General features: G+C 37.2%; 1 protein-coding gene across 1 annotated transcript; it reads right to left on the reverse strand.

Moving 5' to 3' along the window:
* Positions 1–12,546: 12,546 nt before the first annotated feature.
* LOC145788309 (uncharacterized) lies at positions 12,547–13,059 on the reverse strand. Its single transcript, XM_082600090.1, has one exon. It carries the CDS (start codon positions 13,057–13,059, stop codon positions 12,547–12,549), a length of 513 nt encoding a protein of 170 aa, XP_082456216.1.
* Positions 13,060–13,575: the final 516 nt, after the last annotated feature.

The following is a 13,575-nucleotide window of genomic DNA, read 5'->3' on the forward strand; positions in this document are numbered from 1 at the left end:
ATTTTTGCCGAAACTGATTTTGACGAAAGGACTAATTGCCGAAATTATACAAATGTATTACAACAATAAATCTATTGATACCACAAAAAGTGCTCAATGCTAACAAAAAAGCAAAGCAGAGCAAATTAAATCAAATGTAGTTATTACTATCTGAAGCCTTAACAGCCTGTTTCACTATTTAATTATTATTATTAATTATTATTATTAGATTCTATTTGAATAAGACCTTCTGATGATCCGTATTTAGGTGAAACAGGCTGTTAAGGCTTCAGATAGTAATAACTAAAAATGTACTATATGTATTATCATAACCTAATAACACATAAATATCATTCACAAACAGATTTCACTCACAAATTATGTGCCGCAGCGCGTATAAGTATCCGACAGAAGTGTTGTATGTCTCGATATTCTCCACAATGTGTTTTAGTCTATCGTTCACAACCTTATATTTTTTATTTGGTGGCGCCAATTGAACGCCAGCAGCTGATAACTGCTCCAAGATTAGTTCGTTGTGCGATTGTTCCTTTACCAACTTTACTATCAGTCGACGTAGGCTATCGTGGGGTGTGTGATGGAGACTCGTTGGTCGAAAGCAGTGATGTACGCGCAACCAAAGATATTGACGCCGTCAGCGCAAACGTTCGAAAAACCATACGCCGTATGCGTCAACGTAACTTGTAAAAAAAGTTGGCGGCGTCAGCGCATACACTAGCGTAAACTAATTTTGTTTGCTAGGTGCCAAACATTCACACGGTATAAACCATTCGAAACAAACAAGTTTTATTTTGAATTTCCACGAAGAAACACAAGCATCTGAAAGTGTTCATCTGACATTTTGCTGTGTTTTGGTTCCAATATGTCTTTGCCCATTGAAAAAATTCTTTCAACTGCAGCGCTGGAAGGTATTGGCGTGTTGTAGCGAAAAAAATACATTAAAAAGTATGCGTTGACGCTATGCGCTAAAAAAACGCGAAAACTTTACGGCGTAGCCTCAAGCGCAAACTATCCAAAAAATGTGGCCGCAAGCGTTAGCGTAAACAAAAAGTCTACGCCGCAAGTATGCGGCGTAGAATTTGTGGCGTATACGTACATCTCTGGTCGAAAGGCACTGCTTGCATAGTATTTCACAAAAGGTGGAACTGATATTGTAGATCAACGAATGGCCAAATACTCCACAAAAACCATATCGAAACGTTGGACAATCCCAGCATTCTCCTATGTACTTGATGCATGCCGCGTAAATGCAAGCAGTTTGCTTTGCTTGAACACCCACAGCGATCCGAGAAAAGTTAATTTGTTCGACTGTGGATGGGATTTAGCCATGCAATTGATATGGCCTCAAGTGCAGCGCAGACCAAGGATAGGTTTGCGCACTGTAATTGTGAGTAAAATGTGCATTGTTTTGGGAGAAACTGATCGTTCCGTGACTGCAACAACCTCAGCAACGGAGCGAATTTTTTTCCAAATAATACAATTTGGGAAGAGAGGTAACTTTTTTAAACCAAAAACAATAAACATACATAACCCAGCAACAACACTACATTTAACATTATAAAAACAAAAACAATAAGCTAACGTTTTCGGCTAGTCATACAGCCCTATTCAAACCTATAAGAAAAATATTAAAAAAAAATACCAAAGAATAATACACTGTCACAACAAAAATATGGACAAATCTAAACATTTGAGAAACTTGCTTAACTAGTTCACACAAAATGATGACTGAAAATTATGCAGCACAACGGGAAAAGTATTTGAGAAGTAAAATTAATTAATTGTTCAGAAAAGGACTCAAGCAGATTACGCAAGATGGACAGAAGCACAACACGAGATAGTGGCACAAACAAAGTAAAAATACGAGAAGCACAAGACGTGACAAATTCAATCAAAAACTGTTAAGATAGGAAGCTCCGCCAGCAAATAATTGCCAGATTGCCTTTCCCATCTTATCACTTAATTAAGTGGTCATTAAGACACTATTTCAAAAGTCAAAATATAAAATATGATCAACCTTCAAATAAATACATATTTCTAACAACCTGTCAGCATTAAGTAAAAAATATTAATGGTTATGTATTCCCAGATAATTTTGCTGTATTGTGTGATAGTTTGATTGAATTATGTCAAGCCGTTTATGAGTTATATGCGTTTAAAGTGCTTGGGTCGGTCCGACCAAAGACAGGCAAGACACAACAATACCACAGGGTTGATCATTACAACAGTATATATTTTACATATTTACAAATTAGTTTAACATTCGAACGTTTTCGGCTTAACCTAAGCCCTCATCAGGAATCAGCCGGCTAATCAAAAGCTGTATCAGTAATTAGAATTTTATAAAGGGGGCAAAAAGCTAAAAAGATGCTCGGAAATCTAATAGCGTTTCATAAGAAAATACGTATCGTATTTAAAAAAAAGTTTAGCTTTATCATTTATACAGTTAGCTTGCTGGGAGAGGTACACCCTTGCTCAGCTGATTGTTACGTGCCTGGACCCAATCATCTCTATCAAAAGTAGATGATGCATCTTGTTATCACAGCTACACTCTAACGACCCTAATTACAGATGGACCTACACTACAGGCTACAAGATAACGCAACACTTTCAATTGGAAAAGACGAGAATTTGCAGAATGAAACGCATAGCCTAAATTAAATGTTGAAAACGTTTTTATAACTTTGGAGTAGGTATGATGATGTATGATAATTTTTTTGTATAAATTAGTTTTTCAATCATAGTGATTTTGTTAAATTGAATTAAAATAATAATGCATTTTACTAATTACCATCTGATACTCCACTCTACACACATGGTACTTATACATACATGCAGTAAACAGATATTAGATATTCCACAAATGAAATGCAGTAAGATGTTGATATTGAAACTTTAGGCAGTTTTTTCTAGAAAGATTGAAAGCAGTTGCAAATTAAGTGCTCAATTTAGCATACTTACATGTTATACTTATCACAACAGTGCATTATTAGTTTACTGCAGACATTTCATTCCATTTCATAAAAAAAAACATTAATCTATAATTCAATTTGAAGTAGTGAAGATATGAAAACAGAATAATTTAATCTGTAATTTTTTTTTTTTATCTGTAGTTTCCATTTAATGTAATTCAGGTCTTGTGTTTTCATCTGCTTTTGTTCCTCAGTCACATATTCCGGATGTGGATTGTCAATCCAATGTACTCCGTTCTGCAAAAGTCACATGTTTTGTATTCCTCTATTAATACATGACATATTTTTTGTATAAATTATTTTTTCAATCATAGTGATTTTCTTAAATTGAATTAAAATAATAATGCATTTTACCAGGGTTGACCGGTTAAAACCTGGCAGTTTTGACCACCTATTACTGGTCAAAACCCCTTTAGTGTATGAATCAAGTTGATTTTCAATTGAATTAAAAATATTACCCTCCATGTTTAGTAATGATGTTCAACTATATTTTGTTTTGATCAACAATAACCTAAATGCTGGATTTGTAACAAAAAATATTCAATTTCTCTGTTTATTTTTGATATTTCAATCAGTTGGTTACCGTATTTTACGGACCATAAAGCGCATCTGATTATAAGGCGCACTGTCAATAAATTGCTTTGATTAGTTTTTTATTCAGACATAGAACGCAGGGCTATAGAACGCAACGTATTTTAAGGAGTATGGGTTACCGTATAAAGCTCATTAAACAAAAATGCGTAAGAAATGTAAGCAAGTCACAATAGTACAATGAGCAAAAGAAAAAAATGGGTCTAGTGAATATCACAGTTGCTTTTACCGCTGTTTATCGTGTAAGACGGTGGTTTATTTATATAATAATAGTATCGGTACTGGTTATGAGTGTAGGCAATAGAGCACTACTTGATCCGTACATTAGGCGCACCCCGGCTTATAAGGCGCGCGATTAATTTATGAGGAAAAAAAGGATTTAAATTGCGCTTTATGGTCCGTAAAATAGAGGTATTTTAATTATTGAGAGAATTCAAATTCTAAAAATAAGTTTCTGATGAACCAAAAAATGCTTGGTAGAACGATGAACAATTTGCACAGCCAACTGAAGTACAAGAATTTATTTCAACAATTTTTTTTTTTATGAAAAACATTTGCCATCAAATTTTGCCTGACAGGTCGGTATTGGCGGCCATTAATGAAAGTTCAGGCGGCCATGGCCGCCAGCTATTTCGAGGCCTGCATATCAAAATGGTCACAACTCACAACTGCTTTTATATTTCCTAAATAGCCCATAGCCCAGGTAGCCGACCATTCACTACATAAAAATATTTTTCTGGGTTTTGACCGGTTTAAACCTAGTTTTCACCGGTTAAAACCCGGTTTAAACCGCTTAGTGGTCAATACCAGTTTTGACCACTTAGAGATCAACCCTGCATTTTACTAATTACCATCTGTTACTCCACTCTACACACATGGTACTTATACATACATGCAGTAAACATATATTATATATTCCACAAATGAAATGCAGTAAGATGTTGATATTGAAACTTTAGGCAGTTTTTTCTGGAAAGATTGAAAGCAGTTGCAAATTAAGTGCTCAATTTAGCATACTTACATGTTATACTTATCACAACAGTTCATTATTAGTTTACAGCAGACATTTTCATTCCACTTAATAAAAACACATAAATCTATAATTCAATTTGTAGCAGTGAAGATATGAACACAGAATAATTTGCGAAACCTTTGCTAAACATGAGTTCCGTTTCTGCTTTTTGGCTCTTTATTTTTTTCTCACACATCAGTGTTTTTAACACACAAGCAAACATTATTATTATTGCAATTCTTTAATGCGGACAAAAAATTGTCCATAGTTACCACACAAAAACGACAAAACAATCAAACCAGATTGTATGATCAATTAATGATCAAGATAAAGAGCCTGTTAATAACATTTGAAGCAGTTTGATCTATAAAAAAACAGTCAGAATTCATCAAAGACATTATCAGGCTGTTGGTGGAGTAATACAGTTTTAAATTTTGAAGTTGAAAATATGTTCTTTCTTCCTTAGACGTTATATTAATATAAACTTATTGTAATGGACTAAAACAAAATTGCGTTTTTCTTTGTACTAGTTTTGTTAAAATTTACTTGATGGATGTTCTTGACTTTTGTACCGGTACATTGTTGAAAATTATGGGAGAAGATCAGGTTAAGAATTAGTCTTACAGCTTTTGGTATGAAAATTTTTTAACCATCCATTAAAAAGAATTTTTTATGTATGTTAATATGGAAGTTTGCTTTATTTGTTTGTTTTCTATATTTTTCATGTGTGCCAGCTGAAGATGCTATTATTATAGAAAAATCAATTCCTAACAAATTACGCTTAAGAGGTCAGATTGTTGTGCAAATGCCAGCATACTACAGATACAAGTCAACCATGCTGAACCAAAAAGGTGCCAATAAAGTGTTAACGTTAGTAATGAAACTAATAAAGTCAAAAAGCACTCCTACCTAAATTTAAGTAAATAAAAGCTGTTTTTCTGAAATTAAAACATGACTGTTCTCTTCACACAACATATACATGAAAAATAACACAAGCAACACTTAAGACAATATTAGTAACAAGTTTAGGACAAATGCAGAACTCTGTAAACGAGATATTGCTACCAACAAAACTATGTGTTTAAGTGAGTATTTTGTGGCAACAGTAGCTACTTATACTAAATAAAGATACCATGCTATAGACCAGAGGTCGGCAACCTGCGGCTCCGGAGCCACATGCGGCTCTTTCAGCCCTCTGCTCTGGCTCCCGTGACTTTAAACACTGCGAGCTTGGGCAATACAAAAAAATTTTGTTGTAAATTAATAACTGCTCCAGGCGATAGTTTAAACCAGTTTTGTTGAAAATTATGACTTACAAATCCGTTTAGTATGTTTTTTTTCACCAAGATTTAATGCTTTTATCTTGCTAAGGAAAAAAACATTTAGGACTGTTAGGAATAATGGCGGCTTCTCACGGCTTACAATGCATGTATTGTATGCGGACAGATTCTGATTTGCCGCCCCGTCTGTGAAACGATAAAGAGCATATTGTTACGTGATTTACCGCACAATTAATGTTAGCATTATCTTATACCTGGCAGTGTCACAGTGCAGTTTGTAGTAGCCTGTAGTATTTTGTAAGCAGTTAAAAGTGTCAGATACTCTTTGTTAAATATGTAAATCGCCATTAGTTATTAATCAGTAACTTTGGCAAATTTTGGCAAAAGTCAATCTAGTCTTGAACTTGAACTGGCCGACATAGCTGACAAGGATGTGTGGGTATCTAAGTTCCGAAGCTTGAGAGCTGACCTTGAAGATCTTGCTCGCCAGAAGGCCACGCTTCGTCACAACCACAAATGGAGTGACCTTGTACAGCTTCAAAAACCAGACAAGCTCGTGTTCGATACGTGGAATGCCATACCTGACTCTTACATAAACATGAAAAAATATGCATTTGGAGTTCTGTCGATATTTGGATCAACATATTTATGCGAACAAAGTTTTTCGGTCATGAATTACTTAAAAAATGAACAACGCTCACGCCTAACAGATGAGAGCTTGCAGTCCCAGATGAAACTCAAAGTGTCATCTTATCAAGCTAATGTAGATGTGCTGTGCAGTGAAATTCAGAAGCAAATATCGCATTAGCTGGGTGAAATAAACGATTATTTGAAAATGTATGTTTTTACTCAATACTGTGCCCGTAGGTAGCCTACTAAAAAGTGTTGTGTTTAATAGTCAGGCTTTGTTTGTTCACATTCTAAAATATCGCATGTACAAAGCAAAAATTGAAAGAAATTCTACATGAAGTGTAGGCTATAATTACTTTTGGTTTTAGTGGTCAACTCGACAGTTACATGTTATGGCTCCGAATATGTCTTAATTTGAAGAAACTTGGGAACATTGGCTCTTTTAATGCTAAAGGTTGCCGACCTCTGCTATAGACCAACCTCAAGTTTTCTGTTAACCATTTTAAAGTAGAATTCGTCTGGATAGCGAGCTTGAGCCTTTTTGCGAAGAGACTTCAAAATCCTTTGACGGTTTTGATAATTCTTTGCACGTAGCTTGTAATCTTTTTTCTTTTCAAGTATACCAAGGTTTTGCCTTTCAGCCACTTGACCTCTTTCACGATGTGGTTTCTGTTGTGCTTTCTGTGCGTTTTTGAAAGACATTGTTTTGCTTAAACTTTCAACACTTATCAGGCAGCTTTGTCTTGAATTTTTAGCCAAACAATAATCAGTACCAATAGTTCAAGTTCGAAGGTGGTGTCTCTTTAACAAAAAATGTGTGATTGTTTTTCATGGGGCAAGGTTCACTCAATCTTAATGCGGCATGTAATTTTTCAACGTTTTTCTTTTTTATCTGTAATTTCCATTTAATGTAATTCAGGTCTTGTGTTTTCATCTGCAAAGCTCTTTCAAACGACCACGTCTGCCCTTGAGTTCCATTCTTAATTCCGTATGAAATAGGTACCGTATGTTTAGTGTTTATGATAATAATGTGGTGTTGTGTTTGTGATATCGTGTCGCGAAGTGATTCTGCGTGGTTCCACCGCCTTCCGCAAAAGAATGTCTGAGTTTGTGCCGTGTATTTGAGTCCGCTGCATGAAGAGTTTCCTTGCTTTATGGGCGCCGTCGCAAGTCCTAGGAGGCATTCATTGTTTGTCTGACTCTTTTCGTTAAAGAACAGACAGTGCCTTGTGATTGGCTTGATCATGATGTAGCTTTGTCTTGCTTTCTCGTCGCAAGGATTTGTCGAACGAAGTCGTTTGGGCGTCATCACGGCAAGACAGCTTTTGTATTCGTTATATGGCGCTAGAGAGACGCTGCAGCATTGGCTCTGACGGCACTTTTATTTCTTTTCCGGCGGTGAAAAAGGCAGAACACTTGCGTGTCTGATGTTGGTTGTTGTTCATGATCGTTTCTGAGAAAAGGCAAAATATATTCAATTACACGTCCGACTATAGAAATATTTGTCGACTTGATTCGTTAGCCGACCTGCACGAAATGTGAAGGTACTATTTGTAATGCGGAAAAATAATTAATACATAACAAAAGAACATACGCTTTGATAGGTCTAAATACCATTCACAAATTCGTAAATGTTCATTAGGCTGAACAATCGTTCAGCAACTGCAAATAACACAGAAATAAAAAAGATACAGTACATGATATTCAAAACCATGCGGTTGTTTCATGCAGTATGGAAACTAATAACTTATATAACCTATAACAGTGTAGGCAAGAACTTCTGAAAAATTGGCCAGCTTGTAGCCTACAAGCGACTTGAAAAAGAATTGCCAATTGGCTGAGATGCATCTCGTTCCGAAGTAGGCCTACTTGAGATGGCTATACTGGAAGATGCTGTAACTTTCCTGCAAAGAACTAATTTACATGGATGGTTAAACACATGTATTTAGAACAAACAAAAATAATCTAAATTGCTGCGAGTCTGCAGACTTCAAAATAAACACGCGGAGACTGGCCATTGTGGACAATCTTTAAAGTGATTCGTCACAGCAGATTGGCGCTGTTAAAAATACACAAACACTACAGTAAAAAGTAATTACAATATTAAAATACAACGTAAACGCAAGGTTTTGCAGCATGAGCTGCCACGATAGACATATGATATGTTAAACAACGGTAATTAATAGGGACGGTACATTACGGGACGCGCAACTCCGTTGTTCCTTCAACATTAGAAGGGTCAATTGCCAATTTGACATTTTTTTGACGCTTTACTGCAGGCTTGCTTTCAACTAAAAACCTTAAATTACTTTAAAACCAACTTAACTCTTCTTATATAACCCATAAAAAGTAAAATATTTTGTAAATTAGAAAAAAACGTAATCCTTCTAGTGTTGCGGATAAGCCAAAAGCGGATGAAGTTTCGCATCCCTATGATCTACAATCCCTAGGTAATTAAACGTTGCGGGCGGTTCACTGTTCGACCCGATTTTGACACAAATGGGAGAAATTCCACTGGTTGATGAGACTCTCTGATGGGGGACTCTTGGGCTGATGACGTCACTGATTGATGAGGTTGTTGTTTAGCTACATTTCCGGGGTTCGACGGTCCATCACTGTTGTTCACAGCGTGTGACATCATTTCAGGCGATAATAGTGCTGACTCTGTTTGTGCTTGCTTGATCGATTGCTCGACAAACGGTTTGAGACGATGAATAGAGACCGTGTCTGTTTTATCTCCACGTTGGATTAGGAAGTGATTAGAACGACGTTCAATCACTTGATATTGGCCATCATATCTTAGATCTAACGGGCGTCTTTGTTCGGATTTAATTAAAACTTTGTCGACAGTCGTCAACAGGGGGTCAACGTAGGGCATTGAAGTGGGTTGTTGTCTGGTCTGTGTTGGAGACAAACTGTAAAAATGGTGTGCGAGTCTGGAAGCCAATTCAGTGGGATTAATATCAGCACTTTGAAAAATAGCTGAAAAATCATTCGGTAAACGTGTGGTTTGTCCAAATAGCATATCGTTGGGGGTACAATCTAAATCTTCCTTTACAGTGTTTCTCAGTGAAAGTAACGTGATTGGTAAATTTTCTGACCACTTTTCTGGGTGGTTTTGCATACGCAATGAATCTTTTAGCACGCGGTGAAAACGCTCGACCAAACCGTTGCATTGAGGGCGATAAGAACAAGTCGTTTGATGCTTGGTATTTAGCATTGTCATAAGATCTCGCCATCTCTTAGATAAAAAGACGCTGCCTCTGTCAGAAAGCACTGAAACAGGCGATCCAAAACATTGGACCCAGCTATGCGTGGCAAAAATGCGTGGCAAACAGTCTCTGCAGTGACATTTGGCATGGGGTGAGCTGTGAAATAACGTGTATATCGATCTATAACGGTAAACAAGTAGCGATTATGATTGGATTCAGGTAGTGGACCAACAATGTCTACAGATATGTTATGAAAGCGATTTGTAGGAAGATCGAACTTTTGTGGTGCAGGATGAGAATGTCGCCATACTTTACCTTTTTGACATTGTGGGCAAGCTTTGACCCATTCTTTAACTTGCTTCTTCATTCCTGGCCAAACAACTTTTTGTTGAAGTTGTTTGAGAGTAGACATTTTACCGCCATGTGATAATAAATGAAAATGGCTAAAAACAGTCTCACGAAATGACACAGGTACAATAGGGCGAATGGCGGTTGTTGAAGTATCACACAGTAAAGTTACGTTGGAATTATGTATCGAAAACTCTTCTATTTGAAGAGACGAGTCACTGCTATTGAGCAACTTGGTAATCTCCGCGTCGTTCGGCTGAGCTTTTGCCATCTCAGCATAATCAAACCCTGGTACGTAGCCTACTGTACATTGTTGATTTCTATACGAGACAGGGTGTCCGCCACACCGTTGTTTTTGCCGTCGATGTGCCGTAAGTCATTGGTAAATTTGCTGATGAAAGATAATTGACGTGCTCGGCGTGGGATGAGAGATTGATGCTGGGAATGAAAACGTGCAACAAGTGGCTTATGATCAGTGAAAATGGTGACGTCACGAAGTTCCAAATAATGTCTGAATTTTTTTACGGAATCGAATATAGCAAATAACTCTTTGTCAAAGGTGGGCTTTTTAGTTTGACACAAATCGAATTTTTTAGAGTGGTAAGCAAGTGGTTGTAGCTCACCGTTGATGTCTTGAAAAAGACAACTCCCAATAGCAAAATCGCTCGCATTAGTTTGTAAAATCAGTCTTGCCCCCGCTTGAGGGTAATTGAGCTTGGTAGCATCAGCAGCGATGCGCTTGCTGTCTTGGAATGCTTTAATAGATACGGCATCCCATGAAATTTTTCTGATTTTACTGAACTGTTTCGTTAAAAATTTTGTCAATGGAGCAAGGCATTCCGCTAATTTAGGTATGTGGGCATGGTAATAATTGATCAATCCTAAATAACCTCGAAGTTGTTTGATGGATTTCGGTAAGGGAAACTTGTTTATAGCATTAATTTTCTCACTCAGCGGGTAGATGCCGTCTGGGGTTATTTTATGACCCAAGAATTGTATTTCAGACGCGCCTAGGACACATTTGCTTTGATTCAGGGTAACACCGTACTTGCTCAGCCGAGCGAAAAGTTCACGCAAATGATGAGCGTGTTCTTGTTTAGATTTCGAGAACACAATAATGTCGTCTAAATAGGCCATACAATGGGGTAGAGGTTGAACAATGAAATCCATGAAACGTTGAAACGTGGCCGAAGCATTTTTTAAACCCATGCACATTACTTTAAATTGATGCAACCCCAAAGGTGAAATCATGGCAGTGTACTTTTTACTTTCTTCGTCGAGTGGGATCTGCCAGTAACCCTTGGAAAAGTCTAATTTAGAAAAGCAGTGTGAACCTCCAAGACGGTGAAGCAGATTTTCTATTTTTGGAATAGGGTAGCGATCGGGGACAGTTTGCCTGTTTAAATTGCGTAGATCACAGCATAATCTGTAAGGATCAGCGCTGCCGGCTGGTTTAGCAACGAGGTGAAGTGCACTGCTATAGTTTGATTCACTTACCTCCAGTACTCCATCTGTAATCCATTTGTTGATTTCTGACTTCACCCAATTGTACTTTTCCGGTGGTAGCGGTCGACACTTCGCAAAGCATGGATATCCCGACATCACAATTTTGTGCTTCACCGGCACGCGTGCGGCATATTCAGCGGTTCGTGGTGCTGTCAGCTCGGGGAACTTGTCCAATATTGCTGAAAACTCGTTGTACTTTGTCAGTGATATAGGTGCGATACTAGCTTGTTTGCGTAAATGTTGCAGTGCGTGACGTTGTTTCGTGGTTTCATCAATAATGCATTTATTCTTCGGGTTAATTGACCAATTGAAATGATGTAAAAAATCAAGACCAATAATATTTTGTTTTACATCGGCGATTATAAATGTCCAAGTCTTTATTTGATCGTACCCAATTTTGATGTCCATGGTACGTCTGCCGTAAGTCGGTATTTTAGTATTATTAGCTGCATACAAGATGTCGTTGGAAAATGAAGTAGAATTTTTTTCTAATCGAGTAGGTTGAACGCAGCTCACAGCAGCACCGGTATCGCAAAGAAATAGCTGTTGCGAATTTAGATCTTCAAGAAATAGCATGTTGTTATTGAAACCTGGCCCTAAGTGTGATATACCTACCTTAGGGCCGACACCTCGTTTTTTGGTTTCTGTCTGTTATTTTGCATCGAATGGTGATTGTTAGGCCGTGCTGTGTTCCATGAGCATGGCCATTGACACTTAAAGGCGGCGTGGCCAAACCTTTGATAATAAAAGCAGGTAGGTTGTTGTCTTTGGGGAACGTTTGATCTGGGCGTCTGAAATGATGTGCGACATCGGTTTGGGAAGGAATTAACAGGTTGACGGCTTCGGTCAGACTGAAGATTAGACACACTTGCAGACAAGTGTTCCATTTGATGTTGTAAGCGATCAATCTGTTGCATTAGTTGGGCATTGGGATGTTGTTCTGTGGTATGCTGCACTGCGTTTACTGTGGCATGGGAAACGTTTGTTAGTTTTGACATTTAGTCGGCAGCTTTTGCTAATTCGTTTAATGACATTTCGAGATTTCCGGCCAAAACAAGTTTGATTTGATTCGGGAGTTTATTTACAAACAATTCCCGAATTAATTCCGTCGATGCGACATTTTGAGGAAGTTTTGCTCGCATCTCGGCCAGCACTTCGGAAGGCAGTCGATCGCCGATTTCAGACAGAGACATGACGTCAGCGATACGTTCGTTCAACGTCGGTTCGAAACGCTGAAGTAAGCGTTCCTTTAATTTATCATAGTCTGCCCCGGCGCTAATTAAATCTTGTATGTTTACAATAATATCGTAAGGCAGACACGATACAAGTTTGTCTGTTTTCAGACGTTGGCAATCAATCTGATAAGTGGTGAATCTATTTTCTAAGATGGTAAACCACAACCTAGGGGTATCTCTCCAAAAGGTGTCGCAAAACTTTTCACCAGGAGAGATTTTAATTTGAGTAGAGGGTTCGCGATATTCGCTTTCGGGTCGAGATTTTCTTGGGGCCATAATATGGATTATATAAGGCTAAAACTACAATTAAATTATAAGATACACAACAAGAGATATTGCGACAATTTTAATACAGAAACAAGGAAAAACAAGTAGCCTACTTACCAATGTTCTCACTTTTCATTTGTGAAACCTACTTACGTGCGGGGTTACCAATGTGGTAACATTTATTTTACGTACCGTAACTTATAAAAGTGTGGTAGCAATTTATTTATATTTTATTTAATGGTTGTTGTTTGTTTATAAGAATTAATATTGAGGCTGTCTAACTGCTTGATGAAATTTCTATCTATCTAATTTATCTAGTTTGGCTATCTGACTCCATAAAATAATTTCCACACAATTATTGTTATTCGAATTATAATTTTAAGTTATCAGAAGGTGTTCGACTGTTCGTATAATATTGTAGGTCTATAACACAAATTTAATTTAAACATTACAGAAGAGTGAAATTGCAGAACAGGGAAACATTAAGCTATTATGAATTATTACATTTTTAACTAAACAATAAAT

Source organism: Aplidium turbinatum, chromosome 2 (genome assembly GCF_918807975.1).
Source record: "Aplidium turbinatum chromosome 2, kaAplTurb1.1, whole genome shotgun sequence".
Taxonomy (NCBI): Eukaryota; Metazoa; Chordata; class Ascidiacea; order Aplousobranchia; family Polyclinidae; genus Aplidium; species Aplidium turbinatum.